This window comes from Protopterus annectens, chromosome 17.part0, assembly GCF_019279795.1.
Source record: "Protopterus annectens isolate FY-2018-M chromosome 17.part0, PAN1.0, whole genome shotgun sequence".
Lineage (NCBI taxonomy): Eukaryota > Metazoa > Chordata > Ceratodontiformes > Protopteridae > Protopterus > Protopterus annectens.
The window spans coordinates 122,388,871-122,412,545 of record NC_056751.1 but is presented as its reverse complement, the minus strand read 5'-3'; the positions used below and the strand labels follow the sequence as shown (position 1 = coordinate 122,412,545).

The following is a 23,675-nucleotide window of genomic DNA, read 5'->3' as shown; positions in this document are numbered from 1 at the left end:
AATAAGAGGGGGGGACAATATGAACCATTTGGAGACGGTAGAACTCCAATGGATATTTAAGTTACGAGCACATCAAGATCCAGGTCTCTATCAGTTTATAACTTAAACCCATTCTTGAAGCACATAGATTAAAATAGAACAACCTTTTTTATAGGTACAAGTGTAACAGGACAATGGGATTTGACAGGGTGCAGTTTATTATTTATCTAGTTATTCATTTATTTGTTTCATTCATCATATGTTCATTTATTCATTTAGCTTTATACAAAAATATATATATATAATTTTTTGAAGACTTTTTTTATTGTTAAGTGACCACTCAAATTTATTAATATGAACTTATGAACATATTTGAAAATTTTTACAGTATGCTTGTTTATTTTATAGTACACACATACACTACATTTTCATATGTCCTATATATTGTTTATTGCTTATATCTTAGTTATGTCCTGATGAACTAGCACATTTAATGTATACTCATACAACTTAAGAACTAGGCAGTTATAGGTATAGGCTTTAGTATTAGGCCACTATAGCTACAAGTTTGTCATGAGTTTATACACAGATTAAATAAAAATAACTATATATGCTATATGATATTTAAGATTACATTAACATAGTGAATTTTATTGTTTGTTTACTACTTTCATTGTTTTTTCAGGATTCTCCTACTGTTTTAGTTGTTCAGTGGTTGAATGCTATTTTAAGAGTACTGATCTACAAGGTTCTATAGTAGTTTTTAGATATGGTCATGAACTGATTGGAGATTTTAAATTAGTTGTCTTATAAAATGTGAGTTCTTGGGAATGTTTTTTGAGATCTGATGAAGCGTACCTTGGCAGTAAGTGAAAGCACTTATTTTTCATATGTAATAATTCTTTGTTTTTTAGTGATGGTCCTCTCGTTTTTATTTCTACGGTTTTGAGGAGTGTGAAATTTGCTTTAGAGAAGTTTTTCACTGTGGTTTTCTGGGCAGGGGGTGGGGACGGGATGTGAATATCCATTGAGATTAGTTTATTGTCTGATTTTACCAGGGATACACTTCTGGTCTGGAGCATAGAGCCCCCATGTTGTTGATCAGGTCCAGTATGTTTTCCCCTCTTGTGGGAGTGGAAACAAGTTGTTCCACAGCATTTGAGTTTATAAATTCCAGGAACCTTTGGGCTAGGGTGTTGGAGCTAGAGTAATGCTCCCAGTCTATGTTTGGGTAGTTGAAGTCGCCCAATATAATGGTGTATGGAGAGACCTTCATATTTTCCAGTGTTCTCAGGAAGGCCGAGTGGGGTTCCTGGGTTTGGAAGGGTGGTCTGTAGCAGGCTATAAACTGGAAGGCAGTTTTACCCACTTAGTTGCACATGGATAGTCTCTGATGCTTCATGCTGTGCCACCAACCTGGAGGTGTGGGTATCTGACTAATATTGATACTCCCCCTCCTTTTGTGGTTCGGTCCAAGTTTTGGGGCCAAAAAGCATGGTATGAGGTACAACCTGGTAGTGCTGGGGTGCTCTCGGGAGCCTTGAACCAGGTTTCTGTTACTGCACAGATATCAATGTTCTCCATGCTAAGGAGAGTTTCTAGTGTGTGCATCTTGAGGTTTAGACTTCTGGCGTTGAGTAGCATTTCTTATCCCTTGTGATAACTATGGAGGTGGGTTTGTCTTTTGAGCCTTGCCTAAAAATGGCACTATGGGGGTGGCAAGAGCCTTTGCCAATATCCGAAAGCCCAGGGGTGACAGATGCAAGCAGTCCCTAGCGAAGCATCGTGGCTTGTAGAGCATGTCATCCCAGGCTGACAGGCATTGGATCGCCTTTGAATGACACCAGTACTTAAGCCAATTGTTGAAATTGATCATCTTGTCTTCATATTGTGGCATCATTCTTGGTGAGGGCAAGATGCTACTCAAGGTCAGGGTCATACCGGCCTGGGCTACATGATCAGAGAGCTCCTCTACGTCCCTTTTCATGTAGTCCAGGGAGGTACGTCTCTGGTCATTCACACCAGCATGGACAATGACAGTCATATTTGTACTTGCCTTAGAGTGACTTGAGTGCGTGTGTTGTGGCGGATCCTAACGCCTGACGGGCAGCTCACCATGACCTTGTTCAGCCTGGTGAGTGGGACATCAGTGTGCCTGACGATAGAGTCACCTATTACAAGTGTATCAGGTGTGCTGCTTAGCCGTAAGGCTGTGACTGTTCGGCACACTGGCTTTGTGAGATGTGTTGCATGTGTTTTGTTTTGGGGTAGCGGTTGCTTGGGTGCCTGCTGCTTAGGCAGATTTTTTAGAGCCTCCGAGTATGTTTTTGTGCGTTTGGTTTGCTGTCGTGGTAGGTCTATGTGAGAATGGAATTGTAGTGAGTGTGGTTTCCTTCTCCTCCTGACTGGTTACGCCAGTACTGTGTTGAGAGAGCTTAGCCTCCAGTTTGGCTATATGGTTGCATCTCTCACATGTGTTGGAATTTGTTGGGAGGAGGAGAGGGTTGTCTGTGTACATCAGGAGTTGTAACATTGCCTCATGATTCCCAGATTCACCAGCTGGACCGGAGAGGAGACTGACAACTGACCTTCGGACATGCTAGAATAGTATTGGGAATTCCTTTATAATTGAAAAAAGGTCCAGTGAGGAAAAAGGTACTCAAGGGGAATTTGTGAGGGTGTAGTGCTTTTAATTTTTTAGTGCTGACTTATATAATTGCTTTAGTGAGCAAGTGCCAGGCTTTAGAGTAGGAACAGGGTGTTTATTATGAGAACTCTGCATGCTGTACCGTAACAATCAATTCCTCACTACATCTACAAAGATCACGCTTGCTACTACATTTCTCGTCCCCTCTCTCCTGTATGGTGCCCCTCTCCTAACCAACTTACAATCATCTCTCAAAACTAAACTGTCTTGTTATAATAAAATTGCCAAATTTGCCACCAGCCACAAATCTACCCATCACTGTACATCTCTGCACAAACTCAATTGGCTAGAGCTTCCTCACTATATCTCATATACTCAGCTCACTTTTGCTCACAAACTAATTTTTCAACCCTCCCTCTGTCCCTCTCTCAACTCTACCTTTATAATGCACATGCCACAGAGACTCCTAAGATCTAATAACCAATACCTAATAGAGCTGTACAAACCCCTTCACTCTCCAGGACAAAACCTCCTATCCTATGCCCTGGCACGCATATGGAACTCACTTCCTCCCTCTATCCTCATCACCACCAACCTCCCTGCCTTTAAAAAAAAAAAAATCACTGCACTCACATTTAACATCCTCATGGGAATGCTCCTGCTCCCACCCCTCATAGCCTATTCCCCACCTCCTACAAACTATATCATATATTACTAGACACCAAATTAAGCCAACTAACATCTTATTTGACAATCCCTACAATTCCACTCAAGAACTATATATTTACACAACAGCAATGCTTGCTCTTATACAGAACTTAACCTAAGAATCTTAGTTTTCCTACAAAATAAAGCCCATAAATTATCACTAACTGCTTAACCTTTGTTTTGTTTTTCTGTAACCCACAAATGACTGAAATTTTAAACTGCTGTAATCTTTTTGTTACCATTGTTTAAAGATTTGTCTCTAATCTACAAATGATTGAAATTGTAAACTAATGTAATCTTTTTGTAATCTTTGTTTTGGAGCTTTTCTCCCTAGGACTCCATTGAAAATGGGTTTTTCGGCCCAATGGACTATCCTGGTAAACCAACTGCAAATAAATAAAAATAAATAAAATAAACTAGATCAGTTCTGAGGGGAAAAGTGAAGAGCAGACTGAGTAGAGAATGGTTTAAACCCAATTAAGTGGAGCTGCCCAATGCTGCGCTATGCACAAAATCGCGCAAAGCCGCGCCGAAGTGGGTTTTATACAGGGGGACTTGCAACAGCTAGAAATTGGCCCAAAACGGCCAATAGATTACCAGATTCTTCTGCTGGGAACACTCCTCCAGGGATAGATAGGCTTCTCTAAGCTCCCCACTGCCACTGATGAACAAAGAAGCCTCCCTTTATCCAAGAAAGGAAATGGGCAACACAGGAACTTTCCAAAAGTCCAGAATACAGCAAAGCCTGTATTTGGACTACTCTTGGTCAGGAAAGACGGAAAACTAGGATAATTTGTTTTTTCTTTTTTGCAACAGCAGGAAAAAGCAATAAATATGTAACAGGCTAGCGCACTCAAGTGTGTAGCCTCAACAGATAAACGCAACAAACAGGACAAACTTTATATTACAAGTGCAAAAGCGTGCTAAAGCTGGCTTTAAAGCAGGGGGTTAGAAATAGCTAGGAAATGGCCCAAAACGGCAAATAAGCTACAAGTCACTGGGCTGGAACCACTCCTCAAGGGACAGATAGGCTGCTCAGAGCTCCCCACTCTCACTGGTGAACAAAGATGCTTCCTCCTATCCAAATAATACGGGCAACACAGGAACTATGACAGCCCAGAGATCAGCAATACCTGAAGACTGGACTATTCTAGTTCAGTAAAGGCGGGAAACAAGGATATATATATATTTTTTTTTTACACAAAGTAGTAGAAATTAGGTACAGAAACACAGTAAATGCTTTAATTCAGCTAGCGCACTTGTGTGTAGCCTACCAGTTAAACTAAGCAAAAACTTTTAAAAGTGCAGAAAACTCAGAAATACAGGCAGGAATGCAATACAACTTTGCAGAGCTTATTTAGTTAAACAGAGAAGTCTACATATACAGAAAAGCAGCTAAAACACACAAACTTCAGATGCAGTGCAACCCAGAGCACTTGAGTTGTAGCAATATTAAGGCAATTACAGTTATAATAAATGCTCTGAAATATACTCTGTTTCCAAAATGTTTGAGAAGCACAGTCAGAACACAAGGAGATTCAGGCAAAAAATAAATAAATAAAAAAAGGGAGAAACAGAAGGCTTTATCCAATGCTCTCTCTGTATTAGGTAGAATGAGCTAATGACACTAGACTGGGAGGAGTGTCACTAAGTATGAGGGGGGTGGGGACAAAAACAAGAGCCTACAGACAGTAAGCACTAGACAAAGCCACAAATGAAAGTTTTTAAACAAAGATTTGTAAAGATACAGAATGCTTTTAACTGCAAACAAATCAGTTACTTGTGCAGATTAGTTAATAGCAATAAAATACACTCAAAGACTAATAAGCAGGCAATAAAAGTGCTATATATTAATTGTTAGAAAGAATAATCTGTATAAATCGAAAAAATACAGGATACTTGTATATCTCAGCTAACAGTTGCGGTCAACAACTCTCACCCACTCTGCTCAGTGTGTCTTCAGCCATTCTTATTTGTTTTTTAGGCATAAAGGCCTGAGCATGTGGCCTGCGAGTCAGTTTTATAGGCATGGATCGATATTTAGGCCTAAGTAAAGGAGGCGTTGGTTTAATATGAAAGTCCATAGGCCTGAATACACCCTCATAAGCCTGTGCCTGCACAGCGGCTCCGGACCCATTCAAGGTAGAGACATCTGCGGGTTCCATAGCTGAAGCATCTCGTGGCATACCAGACTCCAAATGGGTCTCAGCAGAGGCTTGCGAATCAAATAGTTGGTATCAGGGGCTGCGAAAGCACCTCACTGATTAACAGCGAACTGGCGACTGGCTTAGAAATGTCGTCGGCAGTTTTGGACCTCTGCGGCCTATCTTTGTTTTTTCGGAATCCCGGTAGTCGGATGGCTAACCGATGACATTTCTGGATAATTAAACAGAGAACTGAAATATTTAGAGGCGAAAATATACCGACGACTGACAGTGCGCTGATTAAATGAAGCACAAAACCGACAGCAAGGTACGTCATGGTCAGGGCCTAGGCAATGAATACAGTATGAATGAAAATCTTTATGAAGTATTTGCTTTCCACAAGTAATGCAATTAACCTTTACTGACATCAGTAAGGAGCAAGAAAGTTTCCCCAATGGGGTACTTGGCTTGAGTTGAAGACTTCAGTTCTGAAACTCAAAAACTGAAATTTCAGGAGTCGGCCGACCGGCACTTGCAAACTGCTTCTACTTCAGGCACCACACTGCTTCTACTTCAGGCACCACACTGCAAGAAAGACTGATGTAATGGTGTCAGCTGCATGTTTTATACCCAGACGACCTGAAGTCATGTTGCTTCTCAACTACTTGCATGCTGTACTGTTTACACAACATAGCAGTCCTTGCACATTGTGCCTTTCAGTAAAACAGGCCTTCAAAGAGGAGTACTTAAATTGCAGCAAAGATGTGCAGCTGTTTCTAGTTCTGTATTACAGAACCTGTATTTTGTCTGCATCTCCTTCCCACGCTTTCTACACACTTTGCAAACATATGTATGCAGCCTGCAACCATGAGTTGTCGCAATTAGCCTTTCATTTGATTTAAATGAATGTCTCACCTTAACCATACAAGTGTCAAATCCTGAACATGTGGCTTTTCCAATAGTCACTGTGGGCTCCTCCCCTTCTGGTCTTTTTCATATATAGGTATCCAGGTTAGGTTTTGTGGATTTACTTAAATAAAAGTCAATGCTATGCAATTAAGAATGTAGGGTGCATCTATTACGTATCCCATACATTAAATCCATGGAAAGGGGAGGTTATCAAATGTTTTTCATACTCAATCCATGCCATACTTGGGCAATGCCCCTCTTTACAGCTCTCTATGGCTTTACTAACAGATTATACTTTGTTCCACATGACTTGGGTTACAGATTTTGTTCTGCCATAACTGATACCCCCCCTCCAAGTGAATAAATTGCCTGCATCTATCCCAGAACACAATTCATATACTGTTTGGTTTGCTCAAGGAATATGCCCTCCCCATTAGCATGGTTGGTGCCTGGTCAAAAAGTACATTTTTCCCAACTGTGGCTACATTACTCTGCAACAAATGTTGACACCTTTATCTAGAAACTGTGTACTGCATGTGACCAGAGGTTTCCAGTTTGTAGTTTCCATTTTGCCTCAACTTCATACTTCATTCCACTGCATATCCTGTATTACCACTTCTATCCATTTAGTACTCTGCTCAACTGAATTTTCATAAATACATCTTAAAGCTATTTTTGGTGGTATTAATATGACTGTTCTTTCCAGTTCTCTGTAAAACCATGTTCTGTGTTGCTTTTACATCCTTTATAGTGTGCCTCCATTTCTATCCCACAGGTATTCCCCTTAGACCATTTATTCAACAGCAAAATCCTCTAGACATCAGTATAAGTGAGAACACAGGCTTTAAACATGCACTTCAGCAAGGATAACCTTAATTTTAGGTTGGGTAAAGTCTATGGGTGCAGCTATAAATTTGGGGAAACTGTTCCTATTGGGATGGTTAAACTTTTATTGAAGACAGCTGTGTTAAAGTAAAAATGTTAAGGGGGTGTTCTGAAAAGTTTTTTTTTTGTTTAAATATAAACCCTCCAAGTGTGATAGGTTCAAATGGGGATGAAAATAATCTGTATAAAGATCAGCCTGCCAAACAATGTGTGTATACAACAAAGTTGGAAATGTGTTAAACTCAGGTGGGAAAAACAACTTCAATAGATTTACTATCCAGTACATCTTGAAATAAACTACATGTAAATAGACAAAAAAGCATTTTAATGACATTTGGACAAAGAGACCACCTTACCAGGGATTACTATCAGGGTATAGGCAAAGAGATAGTGAAAGACCTGCTCTGATAAGAGGTTTTAGCTGAACCAAGATCAGAAGCTGCTGTTAAAGGGATAATTAGTAGGGCAAGTAAAATACTGCACGATAAGGAATCACTGGAGGTTAGATAACAGGGAAAAGGTTAGATACCATATTTAAAAAAAACAATGGAAGGACATATGCATGGCTACCAAGTATGCAACAAAATTGACAAGGTTCAAGAATTCTGCATGGATGTGCATGAAAGTACAGTTTTGTACCTACCATAAATGTAGATGTTAGAATTTACACCCTGCTGCAGTCATCACACTTGGGTTATCCTGTCGTCAGGCAGTCCCGCAGTCTGCCGGAATTCCAAAGTCTTGGTCCGGCGTCGGTTGCTGTCACTTCTTCCCTGACGTCAGTGCGCCAGGGGTATATACAATGCAACAGATGACATTTTCTTCAGTTTTTCTTGACCCAGATGTCAGGTGCCCCCAAAAAGGTGGTCAGCAATTAGTACCAAATTGAGTAAACTTTGCACAAACACAAAATTCCTTCAGCCATAAGCAAATACATCAGTAAAGTATTGAAGAGATTTAGCCAGTAGATCAGAGGGGATGGAGGGAGGGTAACCTGGACTGCAGCACAGTGTACACTCTAACATCTACATTTATGGTAGGTACAAAACTGTACTATGTTCATCGTGTTACCCTGCTGCAGTCATCACACTTGGGTTGAATCCCAAAGCCAAGGATGGGAGGAGGCATCAGAGGGTTAGAGGAGGCTAGAAGGCCCTGCAGAACTGCAGTGGCGAAGCCCACCCTAGTCTTAGAGTAAAGAGGTAAGTAAGTGATGGTGTTTGGTAAAGGTGTGTACTGAACTCCAAGTTGCAGCTTCCAAAATCTTGGTTGGAACCCCCCCCCCCCCGAGAAAGGCTGAAGTAGCTGTTGCACTGGTAGAGTGGGGCCTAATGGTAGCAGGAACTGGTTTTCCATGGTGGGTATAGCAGAAACGTATGCAATGACCTATCCATTTGGAAATTGGATGCTTTGATATAGCTCTTCTACCGGATATGCAATAAATCCTTGAGAAGCTGTAGCATAGGATACAAAGAGCTGGTCAGATTTTCTGAGTCTTAGTTTTGTCCAAGTAAGTTGCCTGTGAATGTCCAGGGAATGCAGAAGTCTCTCAACCTTTGTTCTGTGGATTTGGGAAGAAGGGGAGTAAGTAATTAAAGCCACACTGGAAGCCACCTTAGGCATAAAGGAAGGATCAGTTCGTAGAGAAACTCTGTCTTGATGTAAAATGAGGAAAGGTTCCACTGCCATTAGTGCCTGTAGCTCTGAGACTCTTCTAGCTGAAGTTAGTTAGCAGCAGGGCAGTCTTCCATGATAGGAACTGAAGATCTGCAGAGAAAGCTGGTTCAAAGGGAGGTAGCGTTAGTTTTTCCAGAACAAAATTGAGGTCCCATGTTGGTGTAGGAGCTCTCCTGGGTGGTCTAATGTTTTTTGCCCCTCTGAGAAACTGCTTTAGAAGTGGATGCGAAAATAAAGGTGGATCCGTGTTGTAGTGGGCTGAAATAGCTGAAGCATGGATTTTAATGGAGGAGAAAGTCCTTTGTGCAACATCTCAGTTAACTACTGTAGAATGTGAGGCATACGAGGCTGAATTGCGTCTTGGCCTTTAGCTTGGTTCCAGGCACAAAACCTTTTCCATTTGTCCGAATAAGCCTTCCTGGTGCTTGGCCTCCTAGCTTCCAGAACATCCATAACTGCTTGGGAAAGAGGAGCTGGCTGGATGCTTAGTTAATTTGCCCTGCAGCCAGATTTAAGGTTTTGAGCTGGCTGTGAAGAATCTGATTTTGTTGTGTGAGCAAATGGGGAGTCTGTGGTAATAGCCATGGTGGGCCGTGGGCCATATTCCTCAATAGCGGGTACCAGTGCTGGCGTGGCCAGTCTGGGGCTATGAGAATCAGTCGTGGTCTCTCCTCTGACTTTCAGAAGCACCTCTGTGAGAAGCAATGGAGGGAAGTCATATACTGTCAGGTTCTTCCAACAGAGAGTGCGTCACTTTCTAAGCTTGATGGTGAAGTGTCCTTGTACAAAATTTTGTTAGTTGATAGTTTTGTGGACTGGAAAACAGGTCTATGTCTGGAAGGCCCCATTTTTGAGTTATCATTGTAAATACTTGTGGATCTAGTTTCCACTCGTGGGGATCCATGTTTCTGCTGAGGTAGTCTGCCAGTCTGTTCTTTTGTCTTGGCAGGAATTGAGCTTGTAACTGAACTTGGTAAGCCAGAGCTGTGTTCCATATCATTGCTTGCCTGCATAGAGGGTAGGAATGAGTACCCCCTTGTTTATGTACCACATTACTGTGGTGTTGTCAGTCTTTATTGTAAGTTGACCTGGATTTAATAGATCCTTGAAGGCTGTCGGAGCGTTCTGGACTGCTAGCATCTCTTGATTGATGTGCAGATTCCTTTGATCTGCAGTCCATACGCCTTGAACGCACTGTCTTGCCATGTGCGCCCCCCCAGGCATAATCTGATGCATCTGTTGTGATAGTTTGTCTGGCTGGGAGCAAGGTGAAAGGCTGACCCTTGAGGTGACATGCCTGTGACCACCATAGAAATTCCTGTTGTAGGCAGGGAATGAGAGATATCATTGTGTCCAAGCTGTGGCTGTGTTGAGACTATACGCTTTTTAGGTACCACTGTAATTTCCTCATATGCAGCTTTGCAAATGGTATTAGTAGTAAGCAAGATGCCATGAAGCCCAAGGCCTGCAGAATTTTTCTTGCAGTTAATTGGGTCTTTGTTGCCATTGTTTTGAAATATTGAGTCAGTTGTTTGTCTGGCGTAAGATGAGCCTTCTGGGCCGTTTTATTCAAGCTGGCACCCAAGAATGTAATTTTGTGAGGGTACTAGTTTTGACTTCTTTTCATTTACTGTGTACCCCAGGCAATTTAGTAGATGTTTTACAAAAGCCAGATGTAAGAGAATGTCCTTGCTTTCTGCTTGGATGAGGCAGTCGTCCAGGTATGGGTATATTTGAATTCCTCTGTCTGCAGTATGCAATTACTGGTGCCAGGCATTTTGTGAAGACTTTGGGCGCAGCAGCTAAGCCAAAGGGCAGTGCAGAAAATTGGTAATGGGTTGAACCTGCAATGAAACGGAGATATCCTCTGCAACTTTGTCTGCTAGGGACATGCAGGTATGCCTCCGAGGTCCAACGTTACTAGCCATGCTTCCTTGCCTAACATGAGAAGCTGCTGTAGTGTTAGCATCTTGAATTTGGGTACTTGTAAGTGTTTAGAATTGAAAGGTCCAGAATTGGTCTTCAGGCATTGTCCTTTCTGGGCACTAGAAAGTCTTGAGTAAAATTCTTGGGCTTGTTCTAGAGTAGGTACCAGTTGAATGACTCATGTCCATGAGAGCTGTAACTTGTTTTTGTGCCTCTGCCCATTGATTTTGTGGCAGGTTTGGCATTCCTCTTTTCATTGGCAAGGTGTGAAAATGATATCTGTATCCTCGTAAAATTATGTCTAGGACCCATTTGTCCTTTGTAACAATGTGCCAGTTGTCTGAAAAAAGTGCGAGTTTTCCTCCCAAGGGGGCTGCCAAGAGAGTTGCAAGTCACAGTTTGCCTTCTGATTGATTGGGACCGGTCTTCTCCCTTCTGAGTTGTAGTGCCCCATTGGCTAGGTTTGTACTGGGCTTGTGGTTGTCTTCTGCCTCTTGAACGTCTGTATTTATCCCTCTGTGGTCTGTCAGTAGCTGGAAAGGACCAATTTTTTGTTGGCCAGTTTCAGCTGAAGCGAGGGGGGTTGTACCTGTAGGAAATAGACTGTGCATAGATTTTGCCTTATCCTCCATTTTCTTTAACACTTCTTCTGCTTTAACTCCAAAAAGAACATCCTGCTGTAAAGGAAGCATCTACAAGTTTTGCTTTAACATGATCAGAGTTTGTTCCTTTAACCAAGCATGCCTATGTGTAACAGACCCAGTGACAGCTGCTCTGCATGAGGCCTCCAAAGAATCAAACCCACATTGTAAGGTAGGTTTGCCCACCTGTTCAGTGGCATGCAACAGATCCTGCATTTCTTTCAATTCAGATTGTTGAGGGAGAGTGTCCATTCTTTGCTTTAACTGAGAGATTAAGAATTGCTGATACTTAAGCATATGAAATTGGCAAATTAGTGCCCTCAGCTAGTGTGGCTGAGGTGTAAACCTTTTCCCCCCACATGTCTAGTGCTCTGGAATCCCTCTCAGAAGGTACAGTATTTTTAGCCATAGAAGCTTTAGCCCCCTTGGGACCCTGGGAGAGTCTCTGGGACAGCAACAGGGCTTTTGTAAAGAAATTTGTGGGTCAGCAACAGGGCTTTTGTAAAGAAATTTGTGGGAATCGGGCACTCTATAGTATCTGTCAGGCTTAGCCGGAGCAGGTAGAGAGTCTGGGTTCAAACTGGATTCTAAGTAAACATAATCCACAATGTCCAAAACTGGTGGGATGGCAAGTGGTCTGTTGGGGGAGTTAAAGAAACTGAGCCTTTTCTTCGAGTCAGTAGTCCTGACCTTCCCAGTGAAAATGTTCCCTCAAGTGTGTAAAAAGTTTCCCCAAAGGAGTAGTCTTCAGGAGAAGTTGGGGGAATGGAATCCTCAGCATCAGAATCTTCATAAGGGGAGAAGGTGTAATCTTGGTCCTCTCAGGAGTCTGAAGAAATGGACACTTGTTCAGAGGATGCATAATCTTCCTCTTGTCTACGCCTTTTGTCAGGAGGGGGCTGGAACCCCTGATTAAAGAGATCAAATCTTCAGCCATTTTGAGCATCTGTTTGTTAGGCATGGGGCCTTGAACAGGGGACTGAAGTGCAGTCCTTTTTGATTTAATAGGAGTCTTCATCTTAGAAAACATTTTAATGGTGAGCATCGGTCTGAAAACGCCTTCAGAAACAGATGGCGTTTCTGCAGCACCAACGTCTTTTGCAGCAATGTCGTCGGTAGGGCCTGAACTAAATGGCTGCATCGGCCTGGTACATTCAGACAAAATTTCCGAAGTGGTCTCGGGTTCCAGATCTGCAGTAGTCAGGGGCTGCGTCAGAGCCTCACTGAGGACCGGAGAACAGACCAGCCGAGGCCTCGGAATCTGGCCTAGGCTGTCTGTCCTTATCCTTGGATTTTTTGTGCACGCCGGTAGTCTGTTGCTCCGACTGCATGGTGTAGTTAAATTTCCTACCGAAGTAGTGTCGTGCGAAATCAAAGCTTCTTTTAATAGTACGCTTATTAAACCTAACACAAAAACGACTAGTGACGTCGTGGTCTGGGCCTAGGTAAGGGATGCAAAAAGAATGAAAATCCTTATGAGGTATTTGCTTCCCACAAGAAATACAATTGTTAACTTTTTCTGACCTCTGTCAGAGGCAAGAAAAGCTTCCCCAACAGGGTACTTGGCTTTATAGAAGACTTCGGTCTGAAATGAGAATTCGAAAATCTAAGGAGTCGGCCGACCGGCACTTGCCAACTGCTTCGGGCACCGCACAGCAAGAAAGACTGAAGAAAATGGTGGTTGCATTATATATACCCCTGGCGCACTGACGTCAGGGAAGAAGCGACAGTAACCGACGCCAGACCAAGACTTTAATTCCGGCCGACTGCGGGACTGCCTGACGACAGGATAACCCAAGTGTGATGACGGCAGCAGGGTAACACGATCAGGCATTTTTATACCCTGAACAGACCCCAAAGAATTTTTCCTCCAGTAGATGGTAAATGCTGGACCTGATGGGAAAGAAAAAAGTAAGTGGGAAGATGTTTTGAGAGTGCAAGGAGTTGGTAGATTTTAAAAATGCTCCACAGATTGTCAAAAATATTAAGTAAGCAAATCACTGCAATTAAAGGAATGACTCGAGCCGAGAAACAAGATCTAAATACCCTAGACCTAGTTAGCCCTTAAGTTTTATTCTGGTGGCGGCCAAAAAAGCAATTACAACAAAATGAAAAAGTCTAAACCAACTGTATTTGAAGTACTGAATATTCTAACAGGGACAAAAGAACTGGAAGTGCGATATTTAGAAAAGTGAGCGCAAATTGCATAGAAATCAATACAAACTGTAAAATTTTCCACATCCAGATACCTTTACCAAAAGATATATGAAGTACAGGCAATGCTTTTTTTGTATCTATTAGTTCTCTCCTTTGCATAAATATTGCACCATATTAAATCTCTCATTGCCATATTTCTTCAGAGGTCTCCTGCTTCAACTGTTTCTTACTTGGAGAACTCATTGTTCCATCAAGCTGTGATATAACCTGTTATACTTTCTACACAAATCCCCTCATTTCACAGGTACTCCATAACTTCATGCAAACTTCATTGTTTTCAGCCACTTCACTACCATAATATTTGCACAATACCCAGTGCTAGTCTTGCCAAATTACACCGTTCAGTACACAGTCCTTCTGCCAATAGTATACAACCAGCAATGAGGTGTGCAACTGTTTCCAATTCAGTTTTACAAAACCTACATTTGTCTGTTTCTCCCACATGTTCAATGGGCTTAGTTGCCGGCATACATGTTTGTTTACAATCTTGGGCTACCAATATTAACCTTTCATCTATTTGTTTGAATTCCTCTCAACCATTCCTGCATTCATTCCTGAACATGAGATTCTTCCAGACACTTTCTGTACTTGCAACTATATTTATGCATTTTCCATATTTCTTGCCTTCTCATCTGGTCCTTCACCTTATATTCTCTTTTTTGGCACATTCAGTTGCTGCCAGATTTTTACCTACTTCTGGTTGTTTGATTTCTATTCCTGCTAGATGCTGATATGCTTCCACTAGATTAAGAAAAGTCAACCAAGATTTATTCTCAGATTAAGATTTTCATGACGTTTGAGTCTTGAGGTCAGCAGATGAGTCCCATGAATACAGATCTGTACATGTAATCAATTTCTAGGAGGCCCATTCCTCCCTTTGGAACAGGGAATATACAATCTTGGTATACAGATTTTTATAAATCATTTGAGCATGAAGCATCCTTGTTTTCCTATCTAATCTATCCAACACGTTTTGGGGCCAATCACTCCAAAACTAAGTTAGGACAGGAAAAGCAAATTGGTTTAAAGCTTGGATTTTGTTCCTAGATGTCAAAACTGTTTTCAGGATTAAATTTAAGTCTTCTAAAGCATTCCTTCCTACGTTTTATTTGCATTTGTTCAGGTTTTAGTGTTAATTCTTCATCGATTGCCAAATATTTATACACTCCCTCTTGCTCAAGTTCTTGCATCACATTCTTGTCCCAAACTGATGGTTTTCCTGGTGCTGCAGTTTTCCTGCTTTAAAGACTGCTTCTGCACATTTGAAGACCAAATGGCATTCTTTATCTAAAAAAGAATGAACTTGCGGTTGTGCTTTTAGTTCCTCATCTGATGAGCTATACAGTTTTATATTGACAGAGAATATGAGAAGTCTTTTCACCGTTTTCTAGAAACCAAATTAGAGCCATGGCCTAAGTTAACAGCTTAATGGGTTACGGGCAAGGCAGAATAGCAAACAGTGACAGTCACCCTGGAATATCCTCCTCTGAATTTATCCCTGGGATAAAAAATTGTCCTCAATCATAGCTTAAATTGTAAAGTGGTCTGCCATTGTTTCATGGTCACTAATGTAGTTGATCAGCGCAGGGTAGATCTTATACATTAAGCACTCTCATTCATGAATGTGGGATACTATCAAAGGCTTTTTTTTTATAGTCTGTCCATGTCATACTTAGATTCTAACCCTTTTTACAGTTCTCCACTATGACCAACAAATAATCATTTGTTCCATAAGACTAATACCCTTTTGTACTGCCATAATTGAGTTTTCTTCTAAATGACTAAACTATCAGCATCAATTCCCATGTATAGTTCACATGCTGTCGGAAGGCAAGCTATTGGCCTATAATTGTTAGGGTAGCTTGCAGGTTCACTCAGTAGGAGCATTGTTTTTCCTGTTAGCCGAGCTGGTGTCTGTTGGGGGTATGCACAGAAATGGTTCTTACTCATGGATAAATATCCGTATAAAGATGTTAATACTTAACAAAAAATTAAGTACTGCATCTGGGCCTGGGGTCTTTCAATTAGAGGCTTTTCTTAACTGTTTCAATCACTGGCTGTTACTTTATCCCATTTCATATCCTGTACCTTTACATTTTTTACTTCTATCCATTTAGTATCTCTTATGTTGCACAGGATAAACCAATACTTCTCAAAAATGCATCCATTTCTTTTTGTTGGCAGTCTCCATTCCTTTTTCCTTGTTTCCCAGTTTTCTATAAAAGCTTTTTGGGTCAATTGCTGATTTTCTACTTTTCCTTTATATTTGTCTTCGTATCCTCAGTTTTTCCACCTGTGCTGACATTTTTAGTTTATCTGCGACAGTACATGATAGATCATGGTCTGTTCTAATACTGCACATTGCTTTCATCACATCTGTCTAGTATTTTTGTTGATTTATTCCCTCTTCTACAGGTGTAGAAACCTGTATCTTAATTCATTTATAGTTCTCCATTTGATATTTCCATGATGGTATTAGATTTCTTCCCTTCCCTCATTACCCTGTGTTCTTGTGGAAAAGCTTTACTAATTTAGCTGCACAGTAATATATCCCGTTTACTTCTGTTATCGCATGGATATCTATGGACAGTTAATTACTGTGTTCATTTGTTTTATCAGACTTCTGACTTTGGGTTTCTACCTTCTGCAGTCTACTTTAATTGATCTTAATACATCTATTAAATCAAGCAACTCTTCTCTTAACTCGTTTTGCTCTAAACTGCGGGCACATCCCTCGTTTTGCTCTAAACTGCAGGCACACCCCTCGTTTTGCTCCAAACTGCAGGCACACCCCTCGTTTTGCTCCAAACTGAGGGCATTCTATAGAAATTTCTATAGCATCTTTCTGTGGTGCATTTTCTTCAATTTCATCCTGTGCCATCCACTGCTCTGTCATATGGAAACTCACTGGCCTATCACTCCAGCACTGACTGCAGTTTCCAGTTTCTTGTTCCTTCCTTTGCTGTCTAGTTTCAAGTGAAGGTTTATACCGGTTTCCTCTGGAAGGCTCCAAAATATCTTCATACGGCCCCTGAACAATTGCTTCCTGTTCCACTGGTTTCCCCTTCATTTGGATATCCACTGCTCTATCCTGCCCATTACTAATCTCCTTTTCTACTTTTCCTCAGTCTTATTTTTTTGTATTGTAAAGTTTTCCATGTCCAGACTTCTTTGCCTGCACTTTCTGAATACATCCTTGGTGCTGCTCTTTTTGCATTGTTTAGTTTTGCTTACTCCTTTACATAAATGTTACACCATATTAAATCTCTCTCATGTCCATATTTCTTCAGAGGTCTCCTGATCTTCCTGCTTCTCCTTACTTTGGGGGACTCTCTCCATCATGCTGTGATACTTGTGTTAGACCTATACCAAATCATTTACTTCGCAGCCACTCCATAACTGCTATTCTATTTTTAACTTCTTTACTAATCTTCCTTTCTACATTCCATCTTGGATTTTTTTTTTATTCTGAAATTTTCCATATCCTGATGCCTTTTGCCTGTATTTCTCTTAGGGCATGTTTGGTGCTGCCTTCTTTAGATTGATTTGCCTCTCTCCTTTGCATAAATATTGCACCATATCAAATCTCTTTCCCCATGTCCACATTTCTTTTTATACTTTTCAAATCTCTGGGTTTTGTTTATATTTTTGCACTTCCTCAGATGCTTCTTTTTCCACACAAATCAAAATTTCTTAATCTCTATATACTGTTTCACAAATCTGTTACATTAGTGAACACAAATTTTCATTTGAAGCTTCTGGCAGCATTTCCTGTGGAAGTTTTTCCCTCTAATTTCTCTGAATCGTTCTGTATACCTTGTGTCTGGAAATTCCAGGCTTTTTGCATACTACATAATTTATCTTCAATTGTCCACTTTACCGTTTTATGGCTCTTCTTTGGCTTATCAGTTTGTGATTTGAGGACTACTTCCTTCTACAATGGGGGGGGGGTCAACCTCCCCCCTGGGCCTAACCCCATTGCAGCAATGTTCTTTGAGGATTCTTTTCTAGTCCTGGCACCAGTCTGCCTACTAGAATTGGGCACTTCATCCTGGGTCTTGTGCACCCAGCACTAATTTTTAACATATTTCTGGCCATGATATGCTATACACAGTTTATATCAGTATAGTCTGAGATTTTGTGAAAGACAGGGTCCACCTTGCGAAGGTAATTGCCAAGACTTGAGGATGAATTCAGTTTCAGCAATACTCTGTTTTACTTGCGGACCTCTCTCCCTTCAGTATGAATAAGGTTATACTAGCAGAAGTCTTAAGATTTGAGTCTAACACTACTACTATTCTTAGAACCTCAGCATTGTGACCCTACTCAATTGTTAACATTCACGGCAGAGTCCACTTCACTCGTACAGTGCAAAAAGTAGACTAAAAATTTGTTTTCAGAACCAAGAGGATTCCTCATGCTCAGCAGATTACAGTGCAAAAAGGAACAATATTTGAGCCCATCTTGCCCATTTTCACATCCTTAAATTCTGCTCCCAGAAACCTTGCTATTTTCCAAGCAGACAATCTTGACCTGCATCTCCAAAACAGTCAACAGTGCCTCATACATATTTAGGTAAAAGCAATATGTAGCTCTAAGATCAGCGGCTATGATGCTGAGGACATCCAACTTCACACAAAGCACTTTTTGTCTGTAGCACCACCTCAAAGGGCTGAATAGCTCACCTTGTGAAAAAGACCATTATTGTAAAGATCCAACTATCCCATAACTTGTATAGGTAAAAATCCTAGCAAACAACTGCATCTAGAAACCCACCACAAAGTTTTTCATCTAACTGAAATATGGAGTACCCTACTCAGATTTTAGCCACCTAAAAGTAGATAATTTCTAATGGGTACTTCCGTCACTATTTAGAAGCTGCACCAACAGCTGTCATTTACCAGACAATTCAAGCTTGAGCTAAGCAAGAGGATGAATGTACCCCCTCTTCACTGACCAGCAATCTAAATTTGACCGTCGACTTCCCTCAAACCCCAAGCAGAGTCAAAACCCTGCACACTGCTCAGAATTCCATCCAGATGCACTTAATCACAGATATTTCACTACAGCCTATTTCTGGACCCCAAAGTTTCAGAATTGTACTGTACTGAAAATGTTACCTTCAACTACTAATTTAAAAGAAAGCTATAGAACTACTGTACTGAAAAAAATTCCCAACATGAAAAGCTACACTTGTGTACTGGTAAAAATAATCAGGTTGTCTGCAACAGGGATGGGTGACAGATTATTGTATGCTCTTAAAACCATTTAGGCACTACATAAAGTTCACTGTACTGCTGCAACAAGCGCTGCAGGCACATCTCTGCTATATTTGAAGGAATTTACCTCCAATTGTACTTTAACACACAAGGGCTAAAAAGTCCAACACTGATTCTGGTACTGTACCACCTCAACTGGTGTCCACAAAATGAAGAATGTTTCATTTGGAGGGTGGCCTAATGGCTAAGGTGCTTGCCTTACAAACACAAGGTGAAGGGTTTGAGTCTCACAAGGGACAATTGGCTAGGCTTAAAATGGCTCGCAAGAGCAGTTCGCTTAGTACTAACCTATGAACCTATTTACCTTTGTTGCTTAGGGAAAGGGTGAGCAATTCAATGGCCTAGTTGAGTGCCAGTTAGGATAATTTTGGTGTAAAGGCAGAAACTGAAGGTAGTCCATATGAACGTCCATGCAGACTTCTTTGCAAGTGAAAGCTTGAGTTTGCAAAACTAACCCTTCTGGCCAAACACTATGACAAAGAAAAGACCTTTATATATAGATGCAAACGTACTAAGTTCAAAAATGAGAAAGTGCTAGACTTAGAACAAAAAGTTAAAGTTCCAAGGAAGAGACACAAGTTTCCTGTGTCTTGAGGTGTAGCAACTACAAAAATGATTTGCCAAGCAGTGGTTCGAAGAGGTATCCACAGGGAAGTACAGCATGTCAGAAAGTTACACCTTCATTACGTTAAAATCAGACCTTTGAGTTAATGCCTCTGCACATTTAATCAAATGCAGCACCCCCTCCACTTAAGATGCTCTTTTAAAAAAAGAAAAATCTTTCTTCCCACACAACCTTACTGTATTCAAAAGGACGCACCTTTCCCTGGAAGGCTGAATACAAAGCAGACGACCAGTCAGAGCAGCCATCAGGGTGAATCGGTTAGGACCCCTCCCACGGGTGGATTTAACATGCTCACACCTGTAAGGGGAACCCATGCCTTTTTCTAATGGTGTGCACGGCTTCCGATACACACACCCCCACACCAATAAAGCTCAAGTGCAGAGGCTTACCAGAGAAGTACACAGACTATTGATGCCTGCAAGACACCTTTCCTTAGAAGTCTGCAGTTTAATTTCAAGATAGGCAAGTTGGCATCAGCCACTCATTTCCACTCTTCCCTGCCTGCACTAGCATCCTAGCCATTAAATCAAATTCATGTCCAGTCCACTTAAACACTGGTTGAGTAGGCTGCAATCAAGAGATTTATTCCTTAATGCCATAAACCCAGTCAGCACGATTTTCTAGTGCTATGACTTACGGCTTCCTGGAGTGTTCAATTTTCAGAGAACCAGTCCTAGAAAGGCAACTGGTTGGCAGGACCCACATGGCTAGCCTAAGGCTTGAGAGCAACACTGTTCCCTTTCTCATGAGCAAGGGACATGCAATGCTGCACAAGCAGATATCCTCTATCTAATCTAGCACAGCAGATGAGCCAGAAGGGAGAGGAACTACCCTGACCTAGCCTACATCCTTCTGTTTTAAAGTACCTTTGTGTAAAAGTGGTAATGGTAGAAAAAGGTGCATAGGCTTAAAGCAAACTTTTTGTATTGACAATCTGATTAGTACTTGCAAGGACTTCCTCTGCACGGAGACAATCTGGCACTGATGGGATAAAAAGGATACCAAGAATGCATTGGCATGGAGCTCAGCATGCAGTACTTAAGCATAAACCACAATAAAAAGCAGTAAATAAGAGTGCAAATTGGCCACCCATGAAAATTAGCCAAATTAGCTTACCTAATAACAATCCAGCAAGCTTCTTGCCACAAATCAGCTGTGATTTCATCATCATCTTCTTCATACTGCATATCTAGAAAACATTTCCAAGTTATAATCCCAAAAATATCTGCCATACAACTAGCTTACCAGCTACATCAAAATTACTGAAGCTTAAATCATTTTGTAACATACTTAAACACTACCTTAGTCCAATACTTACCAACCATATCTCAGTGCCAAATGTAATTAGTCAGTAGTTTAAGATGTGTGGTTAATAAAAGTGCAACTTGGCTGGACAAGGCAATAATTCACCACTTCATCTGCCTAACCATTATGCTATCCTTTGCAGAGTTGAAGTGGAACTAGAGCATATTCCAGTGCAGACAACATACGCAAAAAGTAGTTGCACAAATCTCATCTGCAACAGTAAATATTCAAAATCCTCACTGCCTTAGGGGCATTTAGGGTTATCAATGTAATCCATTCCTGGCTAGCCTTCAAAAGTTCAGACTTCCCTCCCTCTCCTCTTGTGATAGCTGGCTGGCAGAGAGCATATCCCGAGGGGGAAGTCTTCAGCTTTGACAGGAAGATTGTGTTCATGCTTTTCACTTCCATGAAGCAGACGTACCTAGATGTAATCTAGCAAGAGTAAATTTGAAATCACAATATAAAAAAAAAAAAATCAAACAGTTGTACATAGTTAAGTGTGGGTTTCAATCTGGGTCATGAGCGGGTGCTGCCATTGAGGAAGCGAGTGATTTGAACATCTACCATTAGAATTAAGCACGCCTTGCGTTCATTCTCAATGCTTCAGTGGCATTTTGGGTAGTTTCCCAAAGCTTACCCTACTTGGAAGTAAAAGGTAAGGATCAAGGAGCTCTTGGAGAATTGTCTTAAAGCCTGATCTGGACGTTGAAAAATAATCCAATTTATATACTGCTCTGCAAACATATGAACAGAGGACCAGGTCGCTGTCTCTAGAATGCTTCGAGTTCACTCCTTTCCAATACAGCGTTTGGGGAAAAGACATGAGTTAAGTCAACTAACCTTGGCCAGAAAAGATTTACTACAGTGGGAGTAACAAAACAATGGACAACCATCATGCAACAGTTTCCTTAGAGATAGGTTGACTTTTTAGCCCCCCCCCCCCAATATAGGGAACAAACAGCTGCTCAAAATAGTACCTGAACTGCCTGGGCACATGTATTTTATGTAGAATCTTTTCTCCCTTGTTTTGGATCACAGAACATTGGCAGACTGCTGGCTTGGTTCAAAGTAAATACAGAAACTAAACGTGAATGATTGATTACTGTGCAACAACTCTTTTTAAAAGACAAGGTTAGCCCACCATGACAGCTTGCAGCTCAGAGACTTGTCCTGCAGATGTAAGAGCAATCAGTAACAGACTTCCAAATAATGAACCTTAAATCAGCTCTACAGGCAGATTTTAAAGTAGATAAGGTCAACTTTCAAGAACAGTGGAGATCCCAGCGAGGAGGCATTTGCCTTTGAAGTGGTCGCGCATGCAAAGTACAGTTGTGCAAGTCCCACTTGCCAGCAACAGCAGATGTTGCTACCCTCTCTGGCAGTTTAAAGCTCAGAGCTCCTCCCCTACATGACTGTGCGTGTGATGAATCACCCGACAATATATGGACTACCTTTAAGTTTTCTAGGGTCCAAAAGGAAGAGATAAAAAATGCAAATTTGTGAACAGACTGCTCCAAACAAAAATACAGTAACTTGAGCATAACAGCAACTCTAACCTCAACCTATGTACTTCCAAAAAAGGGGAATGGTGGGTGGTCACTGTCAATAAGGCACTGCTCTACAGACATCTACTCCTACAGTTAAGTTGAATTCTGACAACTGGGCCACGTTCAAACACTGCCTTACTGGCATAAGGATATATTCCCACAGCTTACCAAACCTGGGAGGAAGGCCAAGGGTCCAGCTGCACCCAGAGAGCAGTCCTAGCAAAGCCTGGTCTGGATTTAGAAGATACCCATCTTTTAGCACTTAGTAAAGGTATGGACAGAGGGCCAAGTTGTTGCCTCTAGAATAGGTTAAGAGCCCACTCCTTTCCAATACACCAGTGAAGAGGAAAAGTGCTCCGTTACTTTGCCATGGTGAGTATAACAAAAAAATACCAGAGAACAACTAGTGTGCAATGCTTTGCTTAGCTACATGTTGACCTTTGCCCCTGTGCAGAGCATAAACATTCTTGGTCTTCCTAAAGGGTTTCATTGTCGGGCACTACCTTGGCTACTGATGCACAACCAAGGTATGAAAGTATTCTCTCCCTTATTCTTAGGTTTTTGGAAGCCCACAAGAGGTTGCATTGAAGGTGAATCAAGACCACTTTCAGCATGAAAGAGGGATTAATGCACAACACAACCCCTATATTCCTATGGGAAATCAGGTAAGCTAGTCAGAGTTGCTGCTCACAGACTCGCCTTGCAGACATATCACAGCAATAAGCAAAACAGTTTATGTTAACTTCATAGCAGCCTAAGCATCTAGTTAAAAAGGTGCCAAAGCCAATTTCTGCAGGATGTAGTTGAGGTACCAAGGAGGAATTAGCTTGCAAGGGGATCTGAAACGCAATACTCCATTCATGACGTGTTTTACCTAAAATGAGGATACATCATTAGACAAAACAGCTAAATGCACCTTAATGGACATAGAATAAACCATCCTCAAGTAGCTCACAAATATTTCAAAACCAGATGGATGTTAAAGGGTTAACAGACTCCCTTGAGGCTGTGTACCACTTAGAAAACCTCATCCATTTGTAAATAATTTTCTAGAAGCATGTTTTCTGGCCTCCAACACCTGCTGCACATCCTTCAAGGAGTACCTAAAGTCAAGATTGAATCTAGTCTGTTAGTTGTAGCTGCTCCAAAATGAGGGGCACCTATTGACCCTAAGAAAGAGCAAATC

The 23,675-nt window shown here is 41.3% G+C and overlaps 1 protein-coding gene across 1 annotated transcript in view; it reads right to left on the bottom strand.

Annotated features, from left to right (window-relative positions):
* The window catches only part of POLR2B (RNA polymerase II subunit B), a 1,548,892-nt gene that overhangs the window by 1,428,770 nt on the left and 96,447 nt on the right, over positions 1 to 23,675 (bottom strand). The window contains exon 2 of the mRNA XM_044059158.1: positions 20,754 to 20,826. Coding sequence (XP_043915093.1) covers positions 20,754 to 20,826 — 73 coding nt within the window. The remainder of the gene's footprint in view (positions 1 to 20,753; positions 20,827 to 23,675) is intronic.